The 17167-nt window shown below is 38.2% G+C and overlaps 1 protein-coding gene across 7 annotated transcripts in view; it reads right to left on the bottom strand.

The window, feature by feature from the left end:
- The window catches only part of KLHL2 (kelch like family member 2), a 122325-nt gene that overhangs the window by 38663 nt on the left and 66495 nt on the right, over window positions 1-17167 (bottom strand). For all 7 annotated transcript variants that reach the window (XR_013532829.1, XR_013532830.1, XR_004740540.3 and 4 more), the window contains one exon: window positions 16313-16475. Coding sequence is in view for 3 of the 7 variants with exons in the window: in XM_078366315.1 (XP_078222441.1) it covers window positions 16313-16475 (163 nt within the window). In the remaining 4 variants the exon portion in view is untranslated. The remainder of the gene's footprint in view (window positions 1-16312; window positions 16476-17167) is intronic.

The raw sequence follows: 17167 nt of genomic DNA on the forward strand, positions 1-17167 counted from the left end.
CTCTACAAAAAATTAGCTGAGCATGGTGGTGCGTGTCTACAGTCCCAGCTACTTGGGTGACTGAGGTAAAAGGATCACCTGTGCCCCGGAGGTTAAGTCTGCAGTGAGCCACGGCTGTGTCACTATACTTCCTGCCTGAACAAGAGTGAGATCCTGTCTCAAAAAAAAAAAACAAAAGAGTTCTAAAATATTGAAAAATTAATTCATTTTAATGAAAAGCTGGCAAACAGCATATAAATTTAAAAATATTTATGTATACCAACTTGGAAATTCAAACAGAAAACACAGTAGCCACTGAACAAAAAAGAAGCTAACATAAACCTTTTTCTACCCATTAAAAAAATATTTTCACCTCCAAACTTACATCTACTGTGATTTTGAGTTAAGCTTCTTCTGTACATTTTAAATCTGAATCAAGGCAGGAGATTGCTGGCTTCCTTATGCTTTTCATGAGGGGAATGAACTCTCCAGTGGTAACAAACATAACTGAGAGAACGTAACTTTTCCCATACTGTGACTACATGTTCTCTTAGTCTGCTTCACTGATCAGAAAAAATGAACTTGCTAAAAAACCAACTTGGTGATTTTTGAAAGTCAGCACTTACATAAATGTAGAAGGGCATTAGTAAACTCTATCCAAATCAAGTCTGGGATCTAAATTCATTGTGTATTCATTCCACGTATATCAAAGAAGGTTGAGTGGGCAAGAGAAATAGTCAACAATTTACTGTATTGGCAAAACCATAACATAGCTGTCACTCAAATCAATACTACCCCCTCAGCAATTACCAGAAAAAAAAAAAAAAGGAAGAAAGAAACAATCAAAAAAATAGCCTTAAGGTAAAGTAAAGAGGAAATGTTCAAATTAAAAGTAACTTTCATTGTGAACATATACATGCTTTTAAAGATTTCCAATTCTCAAATACTTTCTATTTTCTATTGGAACAATCCCTCCTCCTTAAAAAAATCTTTCAGTATTGTTATCTAATGTTTACACTCTTATGAGCTTTCTTTGGAAAGGATGTGGTTAATAGATAGGGAGCATTATTAAATATGAAGGGCACTATTTGGCAACATCTGGAGTAAATTAGTTTATTTTAAGGCCTGCCTTTCTTCTATTTATATTAACGGTTTATTTCTTCAAGTGTTCTACAGCATTAACTGATAGGCAATTTAATGAGATTGTTACTTAACACACTTCCTAAGGACCCAACACTTCATGCAGTCAGGAAGGACTAGATGACTGACAAAGTCACTCTAAGGCATGCATGAAAAAATTCTATAGGAAGAAAGGCAAAAAGGCTAGTGCAGCTCACCTGTTATTTTACATGTTCTTGATGCAAATCACTATTAGTCTCTCTGGTGCTTAGTCCATGACATTTAATGCTCTTGTATTACCACTAGTACTAAGAAAAATAATATAACATGAACATTTCTTCTATGGCCTCAAGCCACAAAACCACTAAGATCAAAGTTAAAAAAAAAAAAAAAAAAAAAAAAGCAACAACCCTATTATGAAACAGTATGCTATTTCATACTGCTGGTGGGAGTATAAATTAGCACATGCTCAACAGAGAGCAATTTTGAAATCTCATCCTACAAATATACTTGACCACTCATGAAATGACACACTCTGAGTTATTCACTGTAGCACTGCTTTTAATAATTATAAAAAAGAGTTCATCAGTAGACATATAAAGAATATTCCATACAATGGAATATTCTGCATTTGTAAAAATGAACAAGGAGGCTCATAATATAAAAAAAAGCTTTAGGAAATAGTCTCAGCTTAAAAAGGAAGTAGGACAGATGTGGGAATACATTTTTTCAGTGGATAGTCTGTTACATCAACCATGTAAATGGATTACTTAATCTTTCCATGCAAGAAAACAAAACAAAACTGCGAAACTAGTAACAGTGATTATCTTTATGGAGGAGATAAATGAGGAACAAAGGTGAAAGAAAGACTCTCTCAATGTATACCTTTCAAATACTTTGAAGTCCTCATGTATATGGTAAAATGATCTTTGACAAGAGTGCCAGGACCACTAAATGGGAAAAGAACAGTCTTTTCAAGAAATGGTGCTGGGAAAACTAGATATCCACATGGAAAAGAATGAAGGTGGATCATATACACCATTCACAAAAATTAATTCAAAATGAACTAAGGATCTAAATATAAGACTCGAAACTATAAAATTCCTAGAAGTAAACACAGGGGGGATACTTCATGAAACTGGATTTGTCAATGACTTCTTGGAAATGACACCAAAAGCTCATGCAACAAAAGCAAAAACAGACAAATGCACCTAATCAAAGTTAAAAGTTTAGTGCATCACAGTAAACAAAATGAAAAGGCAGCCTATAGAAGAAAAGAAAATATTTGCAAATTGGGTATCTGACAAAGAGTGAATATCCAGAATATAAAAATATCTTCAACTCAACAACAAAAATCAAATAACCCAATTTAAAATGAGCAAAGGACTGGAATAGACATTTCTCCAAATATATACAAATTGCCAACAAGCATATGAATAAATGTTCAACACTAATCATCAGAGAAAATACAAAACCACAATGAGATATTACCTCACACCCATTAGGGTCGCTACTACAAAACAAACCAGAAAACAATAATTGTTGGCAAAGACGTGAAGAAACTAGAAACCTCGGGCACCGTTGGTACGATTATAAAATAATGCAACTATTATGAAAAACAGCCTGGAGGTTACTCAAAAAATTAAAAGTAGAACTACTGTATGATTCAGCAATCCCACTTCTGGGTATACATCCAAAAGAATGAAAAGCAGGGTCTTGAAGACATATTTACACACCCATGTTCACAGAAGCATGACTCACAATAGCCAAAAGGCAGAAGCAGGTATCCACTGATGAATGAATGGATAAATGAAATTGATATATACATACGATATACATACCATTCCTTAAAAGGGAAGGAAATCCTGTCACATTATACAACATGGATGAAGCTTGAGAGCATTATGCTAAGTGTAGCGAGCCAGTCACAAAAATAAAAAATACTGTATTATTCTACTAATATGAGGTATCTAGAGGAGCCAAATTTATAGAAACAGGAAGTAGAACAACACTTGCCAGGGACTAGCAGAAAATGGAAAAGAGTTGCTTAAAAGGTGCAGGGTTTCAGTTTTGCAAAATGAAGATGATCTGTTTCACAACAAAGCAAATACTTACACATAACATTACTGAATAGAACACTTAAAATGGTTAAGTTGATAAATTTCATGTTATATGTTTTTTTTTTTTTTTTTTTTTAGACAGAGTTTTGCTCTTGTTACCCAGGCTGGAGTGCAATGGCACGATCTCGGCTCACTGCAACCTCCGCCTCCTGGGTTCAGGCAATTCTCCTGCCTCAGCCTCCTGAGTAGCTGGGATTACAGGCACGCGCCACCATGCCCAGCTAATTTTTTTTGTATTTTTAGTAGAGACGGGGTTTCACCAGGTTGACCAAGATGGTCTCGATCTTTTGACCTCGTGATCCACCCGCCTCGGCCTCCCAAAGTGCTGGGATTACAGGCTTGAGCCACCGCGCCCGGCCTGTTATATGTTTTTTATCACAAATTTTATTAAAAGTTTATAATCATGTGAAAACACTGGTGATGTAAATTAAAAAACAAAAACAAAACAAGCAACTAGACCCAAGTACTTTCCTTCCCGAGTGAGAAAGTGTTGCTATAGACAGTCAATGCATGTCATTATCTTTACTTCAGTGAACAAATATATGCTATCCTAAAAAAGAAAGATCACTGGTTTACCATTGCTACCTTTGCCACTGTCCTACCTTGTCAGCCTCACACCAGACTTCCCAAGAACAGATTTGAATACTGAAGCCTCTGCGTGCTGATGCATGCTCACATCTTTATATTATGACATAGCCTCTGGCTCAATTTTACCTTGAAGTAGTTCTTCAGAAGTCTTTTTCTTGGCATTAGTCCTTCTCAATCTCTCTGCTGATTTTAACCTTAATGACCCTCTCTACTGGTTAGGATTCTACATATTTTTCTACCTTTCTGATCATTCAATCTGCCTCCTTCATCTCCCTAAAACTAGGTATTACCTACAGTCCTGCCTGCCTTAAGCCCCCTTTTGATTCTCCACTAGTTCTGTTTTAACTATCTCACCTACATTACAATCCCCAGTTATCTTTATTACCCTAATATTGTTCCTCCCAGATCCAATCTCTCCCTGAAACCCCAATGTTTGAATTTCTAATGGTTAGTCTCTACATGAATATGATCTAATCATCATGGCTCTTTTAAACAAGTCAGAGCCACCCATACACCATGAAACCAGTATCACACACTAGCAGTTCTCTAAAAACCCTCACATTAATTACTACCTTGGGCCACGTACCTTGGCCTGCTTTGAGCTCTATGGTCTGACTTTTCATCATTGTACATTTTTACACTGATGCTTTGCTTCACTCTTTGGCCTAAAACTTGATAAAGATTCTCTGACTATGTGTGTTGATATTCTTCTCAAAATAAATCAAGTTCTTCCTCTGGCCTAGTTGACTGTGGCTATTGTTAAACATCTTGCCCAATCTGAGAACATTTAAATTGATATTGCATGTCACTTCTGGCTCTTCCTCAAGCAAACAAGATGAAGCTATACCTACATTTCAGTTTCAGTGCCTTCCTCGAAACACCTGCTCCCATGTTCCCTTTATGTCTTAATGGCTCTACTCTGATTCCAAAACTGAATGAAGTCTTGGCCACAGTCATTCTTGCCTCCCTCCCTCTCTTTTATTATGTGGTAAAACCAGTAAAATTCACCACCTTAACCATTTTTAAGCATACAGTTTAATAGTATTAAGTATATTTACACTGAGGGGTAGGTGGCTCACGCCTGTAATCCCAGCACTTTAGGAGGCTGAGGTGGGTGGATCACCTGAGTTTGGGAGTTTGAGATCAGCCTGGCCAACATGATGAAACCCCATCTCTACTAAAAATACAACAAATTAGCCAGGCGTGGTGGTGCATGCCTGTAATTCCAGCCACTCGGGAGGCTGAGGTAGGAGGATTACTTGAACCTGAGAGGCAGAGGTTGCAGTGAGCCAAGACTGCACCACTGCACTCCAGCCTAGGCAACAAGAGTGAAACTCCATCTCAAAAAAAAAAAAAGGTATATTCACACTGTTATGAAAAAGATCTAACATTTTCATCTTGCAAATATAAAATTCTACATCCATTAAATAGATACAGAATATATCTATATGACCCCTTCCTTCGTCATCCCACTCTTTTTTAATCCCTAATGTGAATTGTTTCATAAACCCTGTTAATTCTTTTTCAGTAATGACATAAAAATCATAAGATTTAATGGTATAAAGGATCTGAAAGGTCACCTGACACAGCTTTTATAATATGTAAGTGTAACCTCAAAAATTTTCACAATAAATGGTTATCTGGCTACGTTTTGCACACATCCAGAAATGGCAAGACAGCATACCATCTTTGAACACTGATAAGGTTTGGCTCTGTGTCCCCAGCCAAATCTCATCTTGTAGCTCCCATAATTCCCATGTGTTGTGGGAGGGGCCCAGTGGAAGATGACTGAATTATGGGGCAGGTCTTTCCCATGCTGTTCTCATGATAGTAAATGAATCTCACAAGATCTGATGGTTTTAAAAATGGGAGTTTCCTTGCACAAGCTCTCTTTGCCTGCTGCCATCCATGTAAGATGTGACTTGCTTTTCCTTGTCTTCCACCATGATTGTGAGGCCTCCCCAGCCATGTGGAACTGTAAGTCCAATAAACCTCTTTCTTTTGTAAATTACCCAGTCTTGGGTATGTCTTTATCAGCAGCATGAAAATGAACTAATAAATTCATTGGTAGCAGTAGAGTGGGATGCTGCTGAAAAGATACCCAGAAACATGCAAGCCACTTTGGAACTGGGTAACAGGCAGAGGGTAGACCAGTTTAGAAGGCTCAGAAGAAGACAGAAAAATGTGGGAAAGTCTGGAACTCCCTAGAGACTTGTTAAATGGCTTTGACAAAAATGCTGATAATGATATGGACAATGAAATCCAGGCTGAAGTGGTGTCATATGGAGATGAAGAACTTGTTGGGAACTGGAGCAAAGGTGACTGTTGCTATGTTTCAGCAAAGAGACTTGCAGCATTTTGCCCCTGACCTAGAGATTTGTGGAACTTTGAACTTGAGAAAGATGATTTAGGGTATCTGGTGAAAGAAATTTCTAAGCAGCAAAGTATTCAAGAAGTGACTTGGGTGCTGTTAAAGGCATTCAGTTTCAAATGGGAAAAGAGCATTAAAGTTTGAAAAATTTGCAGCCTGACAATGCCATAGAAAAGGAAATCCCATTTTCTGAGGAGAAATTTAAGCTGGCTGCAGAAATTTGCATAAGTAACAAGGAGCACAATGTTAATCACCCAGACAATGGGGAAAATGTCTCCAGGGCACGTCAGAGATCTTTGCAGCAGCCCCTTCCATCACAGGCCCAGAGGCCTACTAAGAAAAAGTGGTTTTGTGGGCTAGGCCCAGTATCCCCATGCTGTGTGCAGCCTAGGGACTTGGTGCCTGCATCCCAGCCACTCCAGCTGTGGCTGAAAGAGGCCAACACAGAGCTCGGGCCATGGCTTCTGAGGGTGCAAGCCTCAAGCCTTGGAAGTTTCTACATGGTGTTGAGCCTGCCAGTGCACAGAAGTCAAGAATTGAGGTTTGGGAACCTCCACCTGGATTTCAGAAGACGTATGACAACGCCTGGGTGCCCAGGCAGAAGTTTGCTGCAGGGGCAGGGTCCTCATGGAGAACCTCTGCTATGGCAGTGTAGAAGGGAAATGTGGGGTTAGAGCTCCTACACAAATTCCCTACTGGGACACTGACTAGGAGAGCTGTGAGAAAACGGCCACCATCCTCCAGACCCCAGCACGGGAGATCCACTGACAGCTTGCACTGTGTGCCTAAAAAAGCCACAGACACTCAATGCCAGTCCATGAAGGCAGCCAAGAGGGAGGCTGTACCCTGTAAAGCCACAGGGGCAGAGCTTCCCAAGACTATGGGAACCTAGCTCTTGCATCAGTGTGACCTGGATGTGAGACATGGAGTCAAAGGAGATCACTGTGGAGCTTTAAGGTTTGACTGCCCCACTGGATTTCAGACTTGCATGGGGCCTGTAGCCCCTTTGTTTTGGCCAATTTCTCCCATTTGGAATGATTGTATTTACCCAAGCATGTATCCCCATTGTACCTGGGAAGTAACTAACTTGCTTTTGATTTTACAGACTCATAGGTGAAAGGGACTTGACTTGTCTTGGACGAGCCTTTGGAATGTAGACTTTTGAGTTAATGCTGAAACGAGTTAAGACTTTGGGAGACTGTTGGGAAGGCATAATTGGTTTTGAAATGTGAATGTATGAGATTTGGGAGGTGCCAGAGGTGGAATGATATGGTTTGGTTCTGTGTCTCCACCCAAATCTCATCTTGTAGCTCCCGTAACTCCCATGTGCTATGAGAGAGACCCGGTGGAAGATGAATGAATTATGGGGATGGGTCTTTCCCATGCTGTTCTCATGATAGTGAACGGCTCTCATGAGATCTGATGGTTTTAAAAACAAGAGCTTCCATGCACAAGCTCTCTTTGCCTGTTGCCATCCACGTAAGATGTGACTTTCTCTTCCTTGCCTTCCACCATGATTATGAGGCCTCCCCAGCCACGTGGAACTGTAAGTTCAATAAAGCTCTTTCTTTTGTAAATTGCCCAGTCTCGGGTATGTCTTTATTGGCAGCATGGAAACGGACTAATACAAACACTATTAGAAGTTCTTCTGTGCGTTACTCTAAAATCTTTTTCACTCTTATTTTGTAACACTGATAATTCTGCCTACCATAATAAACAGAACAAGATGAATCTGTCTCTTACGAAAATCCTCAAAATCTTACAAAGAGCATTACATTTTCCCAAATTATCCTTCTATGGTCTGTATAGTCCTAAGTCCTTCAACCACTCCTTGCACAACATGATTTGGAGTCTTCAGCATCACCCTGCTATAAATTCAGGGCTCTACTGCATCAATCTCTCTAAAAACACTGAACCTAAAAATAAACTCAATTTCATAGCTATGGTTTTGATCTGGACAGAACAGAATGGGTTAATCACCTTACACCTTTCTGGACACGATTACATAATTGATTTCCATTGAATATACCATCAACTAAAACCCTAATATCTTTGCATTACTTTGGTAAATATAAGCCTAACACAACACAGCCAAAGTGAAAAATTCTTCCTTTTCAGCAAATGAATTCTTTTTCAGCCTACTGTATCTCAGTAAGGTATAGAAAAATCAGCAGCTACTGCACACCGGCAATAAATATGTACACACTAAAATGTACCTACAAAGAATTTACCTAAAATATAATGCTAAAAGGCCAAGTCATATCAGAGTTTAATCTGTTTCCTCTACTTCTACTCAGAGTTAGTTCCTATATCTATGATCTTGCTTCATTCACCTATCTTAATTACCCTAGTTCTAACCCTATTACCAACCTCAATTATTGCCTCCAAACCTTTCACCCATATATTGATAGGTCATTTTGTTTATGGATCATAGCTCATGACAGTGATTTGCCTTCAGTAGGTCACCACTGGCCACTGAATAAAGCCCAACATAGTTATATTAACATTTAATTATCAGTCTCTTCTCTCTGAACAAATACCATAACTGCAATAGGGCATAATTCCCAGTAATAAAGAATCCATATGCTATATACATTAAACACATAAACTATACACATATAATGTACAATATATATATATGCATCCTTCCATATATATGTAAGGATTCTCCCTCACTCTCTAGAGTAACTGAACTTTTCTGTTTGTTTCCCTCCAGCAAATAAAATAAGCTAATCATGAAATGAAAGACAGTCCCTAGAATTTGCTTGCCCAGGTCAAGAGAGATCATCAGGCTAGGATTCTCATCCCAAATAAGTGTAATAAAATCAACAATGTAAGTCCCAAGTGTTACTTGTTCTGTTTTGTATTCTGTGATAAGGTACAAAGTGCCCTTTGTATTTGCTTTCTAAACACTAAGCACCTTTTTGAACAAAATTAAATGCCATGATGGGTCTCCATAATTCCTCTATACTCAATGCAGAGTCCCATTTGAGAAGTGAGGGTAAGAGTATGAATAACAACAGTATCTTAGATGCACAAGCAGCTCATCCCTAATAGACAAAAGTGTTTCAGGAAAATAGAAATATCTCTGCTCTTCATTAATAAATTAAAGTGTTAGACTAGATAACTGCTAAGATTTCCTACAACATTAATACTCCATGATGCTTTTACTTTCAACACTATTAATCTTTAGGAGATAAAAATCATATACATCTCCATCAGTTCTATTAACATAAGGCTGTTTTCGTGAACCTGAGTACAGTTAACTCATGTGAGATTAAAAAAAACCTATCAACAAAGCACAGCAGAGACTGCATGTAATTTACTAAGGAATAAAGAGGACCATAATGAATGCATGAATATACAAATGATTAACTCTTTTAAGAAGTGTCATTTGAGTTGGCATGACTTTAGCTAAAAAGTGCTGCGTATCAAGTGCTTTCACAGTTCTCCAAAGGAAGAATCTTCTGTATCAGTAAATTAGCATTGCAGTAGAGCCTTGAATAATCAGCATCTATTCTTTGGTATGCATATCCCATTGCTAAGGCCAGTAATACCATTATTAAAATCACTCGCTCAACACAAATTTCTTTAAAGAGGGCAGCATTCAAATCATGAGCTTATTCTGATGTTTATTCCAAGTAGTGATTCCTAGCCTAAATTATAGAAAGGTGGGCAAATGACTGAAGTAAATTTTCTGTAGAAAAAAATGTTATAAAAACTGGTTTTACAGAGAATAAGGCATATTCTGAATACAATCAGGGTGTAAGTTTATTGTGACTGGACTATAAAGTTAGATTATAAACAAGGGTTAAATTGTATTGAGCCTGTTAGCTATCACCCACAACAGTGTGGACAATGCCAGGCACACGAAGAGGGTAGCTTTGAAATGACTTACTACTGGACTTTAGGCTGAACCACCGAGTTAGCTAGAAGAATAAGGACCAGAGAGCACAGATTAATGAAGAAATACAAGAGAATGAGAAGGCACACATATAGTGCGCACAGAGGTGGAGGCCTCAGAGTTCTAAATACCAGAAAGGTCCAACAGACCCTGGAACTGTAGTCTAAGGTGATGAATGGGTTTGTGGAGGGAAGATCATGGTCACAAGGAACTATGAAGAAAGAGTCTCACGTGAGCCAACAGTATAGATTCTGAAGGCATTGATGGCAGGAGAAACAAAATACACAGGGAAAGATAATCTCAGTGTAAAAGACAGAAGTATGCCTAGAGGCCAAAAGAGAAAAATGAGCTGCAGAGAGAATGTAGTAGCCTGCCAGCCAGCCAGTAAAGAAGTGAGACTGGTGGCAGCAAGAGAGTAATGGTCTGGAAGTAGTACCCTTCCACCCAGGTTCCAGGTGAGCTGTGGGGAGCAATCACTTTGAGAAGTCTGCCCACGACATACAGTTTTGGGGGAAAGGCAAAGTTTCATTTATGACAAAGACAGAGGGGACACACATGAAAATAGTTGGGCATATAAAAAAGTTTGATCATTTTATCTGTCTACTGAACAGGACAGTGAGGGGTGCCTGAACAGCCAGGGTAAAGTAGCAAGAGAATGGAAAATAAAATGAAAGCACATCAGTGACTGAAGGACTTTTTTTTTTTTTTTTTAAGATGGAGTCACTCCATCACCCAGGCTGGAGTGCAGTGGTGCGATTGCAGCTCACTGCAACCCCTGCCTCCTGGGTTTAAGTAATTCTCGTGCCTCAGCCTCTCAAGTGGCTAGGACTACAGGCATACACCACCATGCCTGGCTAATTTATTTAATTTCTGTATTTTTAGTAGAGACAGGGTTTCACCATGTTGGCCAAGCTGGTCTTGAACTCCTAGCCTCAAGCAATTTGCCCATCTCAGCCTCCCAAAGTGCTGGGATTACAGGTGTGGGCCACCATGTCTGGCTCTGGAGGACTTCTCCACAGGTAGCCCTGTTACTGAGGAATGCTGAGTGCTTACCAAGCTACAGTCCTAGCTTAAAAACGATACTGTTAGGCTGGGCGTGGTAGCTCACATCTGTTATCCTGACTCTGGGAGGCCAAGGCAAGAGGACTGCTTTAAGGCCAGGAGTTTGAGAACGACCTGGGCAACACAGCAAGAGCCCATCTCTATTTTAAAAAAGAAAAAGGAAATGATACCACAAACTTCTCCAAAGATCAGTTAGAACTAGAATTAAGTAGTATCTCAAATTTTCAGTATGGGAAGTGCTGAGGTATAGGAATGACTAAAAATCTGAAACATTTTTTTTTCCCCTTAAATATGCTTGGCTATCAACAAAGAATACTGAATAAAATTCATATTTCAAGTTATAATTAAAATCCAATTTCCAAAGAGTCTTTTGCTAGAACTATTAATATGCATCTAAACTGATGAGTTCAATTTTTTTCTCCTCTATATTTTTGGCCTGCCAAAAAATGCTAAAAAAAAAAAAAAGGTGCTAATGATTTGAGAAATGGTTAAAATATAGATGCCACCCAAAAAACATGAGAAGAGTCCACAAACTAGCACTCTCTGAATAAGTCAGTATACTTGGGGTTAACTGAGAAAAATTTCATTTTAAGATATGATACAAAAAATAATTTCATACAGCTTTTTAAGCTAAAAAAAAAAATCCTTCAAGAATGTAACAAAGGATGACCATAGTCCAGAACACCATGCCTCAGCAGGCAGGCCATTTAACCTGGGTGGCCTGCTCACACTAAGCTGTCACTCTGTGCCTTGGAGAAGCAGTGCGGTCAGTGTGACAGGCTGTAACTGCCAGCACCACACTGCTGAAGCAATGGGATCATCTCAGGGTGAGCAACGTGGATTCTACATACTCCCCCGCTCTCATTCTCTAACCTACCCATTTGGTTATTCACATTTTTACTTTCCCTTAAGATGCTGATGTTATTAAAAATAAGCATGAGTTCACAGAAGAGATCGCCATTGAACACTGTAATTCTCTCATTATACCTGCACAATTTAATTATAATGAATTTTAGAAAGCTTGTTTCCAATGGGCAAGAGAAAGAAATGAAGCAGTTCTTAAGTCCAGAATCTCTGGTGAGTTTTCAAAGGATAGACAGTGCTCGTATACGCAGTCACACCATGGACCAGACAGTACCCTGAGGTCCTGCAGGCTTTCTCTCCTTACCCATCCTTTTCTTCCTCACCCTCTCTTTCTCCTCCCTTCTGCTTTCCATGTATATATGTAGGTATGTATGTATTGAGTCTTCTATTGCTATTTATTTCTTCTTTTCCTCCTTTTCTTTCCTACCTAGAAAAGCCTGTCACAGGTCGTACTGCCTGTGACAGGGAAAAGAAAAAGAAAAATATTAACTTTACTGCCACTGTGTCCCATCACCTTCTTGGAGTTTTTCACATGCTATATGATTTGACTTGAAAGTAATTTGAAGGTTTGGGTAAATTTTCTGGACAAGTAGAATGCTTAAAGACAAATCACCTAAAAAACAATTATTGTTTATGGTAGAAAAGGAGCTGTAGACATCTTACTACATGGACTCCTTATCTCCCCATCTCCTATTTGCTTAAAACATCCACAACAATCAGATAGTTTCACTATGAAGAACAACTGTGTATTAGTCTGTTTACATGCTGCTTATAAAGACATACCCAAAACGAGACAATTTACAAAAGAAAGAGGTTTAATGGACTTACAATTCCACGTGGCTGGGGAGACCTCACAATGATGGTGGAAGGCAAGGAGGAACAAGTCACGTCTTACATGGATGGCAGCAGGCAAAGAGAGAGAACTTGTAGAGGGAAACTCCCATTTTTAAAACCATCAGATCTTATGAGACTTACTATCACAAGAACAGCACAAGAAAGACCTGTCCCATGATTCAACTACCTCCTACCAGGTCCTTCCCACCACACAAGGGAATTCCAGATGAGATCTGGGACAAAGCCAAACCATATCAAACTGTTTTGTAGTATTATTCTGGATTATTTTGGAAAGTTTGTTGCAACTAGTTATCAATACATCAAAGATATGGAAATTACTTCATTATACAAGCAAGGTCTTTGTAATGGCATTTGTTTAAAATATAAGGATGAAATACATAGGTAAAGCATGACAACTGCTTCAAGATAATATAAGAGGATGTACAAAATTCCTCAAGCTGCAGACATGATTTGTGGATTTGTGCATTTTCTATATGTACATTAGACTTCAGTAAAATGTTTGCATATAAAAAAAGGAAGGGGAGTAATAAGCATTATAACTAAAACCAAATTGTCCCTGAGTTGACAACTGTTGAAGTTGGATGAAAAGAACTATTCTATTCTTGTATGTGCTTGCAATTTTTCATAATGAAAGATGTTTTAAAATGCTACCTACAACCTAAGAAACTCAAGCAAATACAAGATTCAGAAGCATGGTATAAAAGCAGAACATCCCTTAAAGCTAGATTCAGATACAAAATACAGTGCATTAAAAATGAAGAATCAAAGTTTCTTTACAATTTTGCTGAAAGTGACTAATTTTTCATGAAAAATTCTTGGCATAATTACAAAGGAGGACTCTACAATCTAAGATATAGAGGTGTTCCAATTCTGGTGGAAAATTTTTTATATTTTGTAGTATCCTACATAAATTTAAGATTTTAAATAAGAGAAAGATTTTAAAAATCTAATGATCCCCTAAAAACACAGTAAATGAGTTGGTTCTGATACAAGCAAAACTAAGAGTTCTAGTACATCATATGAACTATGTCTGGATATCCTGTGCATTAATCCAACTTTCTTCATTCTCTCCCCAGGCACTGACCCTCCTCCTATCATTAGCAGTCAGTAACATTTACCAAGCACTATAGAGACAACTGACAGCCCAGATATAATAAGATATAAAGATATAATGTTGAACAGTGATTGTTTTGTGTAGCAAAAAAATATCTAAAAATACAAAAGCCTTCTTAGTTTTCCTAACAGAAGTCACTTATAGCAGGTGCATTAAGTCTAGCAGTTAATGGAGTCTGAATTTAGAAGTAATATTTTCTACTTAATTGAACAGAATTGGTTGCATTGGAATACACTAATAAATTCATATTTGTCTTTAGTTTTTCATAAAATGCTTCATTCTACTCAAAAAGGCTGCATGAACACTGCTACACATTACGGGCATTCCCCAACTTACAGAAGGGTTGTGTTCTAAAAGCTCATCTGTAAATCAGCTTCCTAGAACTCAGATCACATTTTTTTATAAAATAATTTTCTAAAGGGCAGTTAGGCCATTAGGCCACCCCACAGAAACCAATAAAGTCTAAATTTATTGAACCTAATGTGTTTTAGTGAAGAACTGCGTTTTTGTTTTTTCAACTAACCACTTTGAACCATTATTTATTTGGTAAGTAAAATAGGGATTCTAGGACTACTACTCTCCAGTGCTCTCTGCCAAGACACACACATATATGCACACGTATATACCCTTACTTAGATCCATGTACCAGAAGCTTCCTTACTCCTCAGAGTGAGCACACTGAAACAGTTTAGACAAAGGGCTCTTGCATTTGAAGGCTGGGGGAGGTTGCAGTTCACAGAGCCTATTAAAGGAGCAGTGAACATAGAAGCTTCCATAGGAACTATTCCTATTGAGTCTCATAGATGCAAAGCAGAGTCTTGCAGGCAGTTGGTGAATTGTAACTTCTACCAGTATCTACCCAAAGGAAAAGAAATCACTATATCAAAAAGACACCTGAATGTGTATGGTTATCACAGTGCAATTCACAATTACAAAGACACAGAATCAACCTAAGTGCCCAACAGCCAATGAGTAGATAAAGAAAATGTTATATATATATATATATATACACACATACATTCATATATATACACATACATATATACATATATATGCACATACATACATGTATATTTATATACACATTTATACGTGTGTGTGTGTGTATGATAGAATACTATTCTGCCATAAAAAGAAAGAAATAGTTTCTTTTGCAGCAACTTGGATGGAAAAGGAGGGCATTATTCTAAGTGAAGTAACTCAGGAATGAAAAACCAAGTACTATAAGTTCACACTTATAAGTGGGAGCTAAGCTGGCAGTATGTAAAGGTAGACAGAGTGGTATAATGGACACGGAAGTCTCAGAAGTGGGGAGGTTGGGAGGACGGTGAAGGATGAAAAACTACCGATTAGGGAACAATGTCTACTACTCAGGTGATGAGTACACTAAAATCCCAGACTTCGTGACTATACAATTCATCCATGTAACCAAAAACCACTAGTACTCCTAAAGCTATTGAAATTAAAAAAACAAAATTAACAATTAAATAAAAGCACAAAGAAACTAAAAAAAGAAAATAAATATCCTACTAATCACTTTTAATACATATTTTTAAATGCTTATAAACTCAAATAAAATACAGATTACATTCATGACCTTTAGGTACATCCGAAGCTATAACAATCTTCCCTCCCCAACTGCAGAGATGAGGGGCCTGAAGGGCCCAAAAGCAGCTAAAGTGAGGGCTCCTTGAAAACAGCAACAGGCCCTCCCTCCGCCATAGGGAGATGCCAGCAGTAGGCCATGGAACCAGCGTGCAAGGAGTGGGCTGCTTCTATTGGTGGTCTACTTTTCTACTCCACCAAACGTATCTACATTTCACTGCTTTGAAGATTTTTTAAGCCACAAAATTGTATTCACAGATCCAAAAAAAAGAATGTAAGAAAAAAGAAAGTCAGAGCTAAAATAACTTAATTTCACATGCATACACTTTCTCATATGTCTATTCATTTAACAATTTGAGAGAAAAATACACACAGCTATTCTTCATGAACCCTAAAGGCAGAGTTACAATGAACCAAGACTGCACCACCACACTCCAGCCTGGGTGACAGAGCAAGATTCTGCCTCAAAAAAAATACAAAAACAAAAACAAAAAACCTAGCTATTCTATTATTCAGGCCCAATCCCAATGTATAGTTGCTTGTTTTTTAAGTTCAGAATTTTATGAATATGCTTCAATTATGCAGTGTTAGCATTATAAGATTTTAAGTGTATTTTTATAAAGTCCAGATCCAGATATATGACATGACTTTCCAGAAACCACTGTGGAATCATATCAAAAATCAAGAGTTCCAGTTTCCTCCCCAATTCAGTTGAGGTTTACTCCACTTGCCTGCATAGGTGTTGGCCTTGTTCAGAAGGTCGGTACATGCATGCATATCAGCAAAAGCCCGGATTCCTAAGCAGTTGACAGGGTGAAGCTGGGATTCCAAAAATTCACAGCAGGTCTTCTTCACATCCTGTAACTGTAAGAGACCAGCTGCTGGAAGAAGTACCTGCAACACACACGTCAATATTCTTAGAAAATTGGCTGGAAAAATACTGTCTATTTGACCACTTCTACAAGAGGGCACAAGAGGTTCAGCCATAGTTTATAATCTGCATCCATACCCCCATATTCCACATAAACCAAAAGTAACAATCATTTTCAAAAACGACGACGACTCTTCACATTCTTCATAATTTCCATGGAATCTTTCAAAGGTCTCTTCTCCTTGGTCAGAATAATATGAGATATAGATCTTGTTAGATTGATGGTTTGTTTTATAAGCATAAACAAATTGCTGCTTTGACTTCCAAAAACACAAATTATTGGCTGGCCATGGTAACTCACACCTATAAATCCCAGCACTTTGGGAGGCCAAGACAGGAAGATCGCTTGGGTTAAGGAGTTTGAGACATGCCTGGGCAACACAATGAGACCTCATCTCTACAAAAAATACAAAAATTAGCCTGGTGTGGTGGCATGCACCTGTAGTGCCAGCTACTTGAGCCCGGGAGGTCGAGTCTGCAGTAAGCTGTGATCACCCCACAGCATTCCATCCTGGGTGAAAGAGTGAGACCCTATCTCAAAAAAATAAAATAAAACAAAACAAAACAAAACATAAATTATTAGGATGCTAGGGGGTGCTATGGTTCAATAAAAATGGTTTTGTTCTCTTAGTTCAAGCAATCATGAGCTTCAGTG

This window comes from Callithrix jacchus, chromosome 3 (genome assembly GCF_049354715.1).
Source record: "Callithrix jacchus isolate 240 chromosome 3, calJac240_pri, whole genome shotgun sequence".
Classification (NCBI taxonomy): Eukaryota; Metazoa; Chordata; class Mammalia; order Primates; family Cebidae; genus Callithrix; species Callithrix jacchus.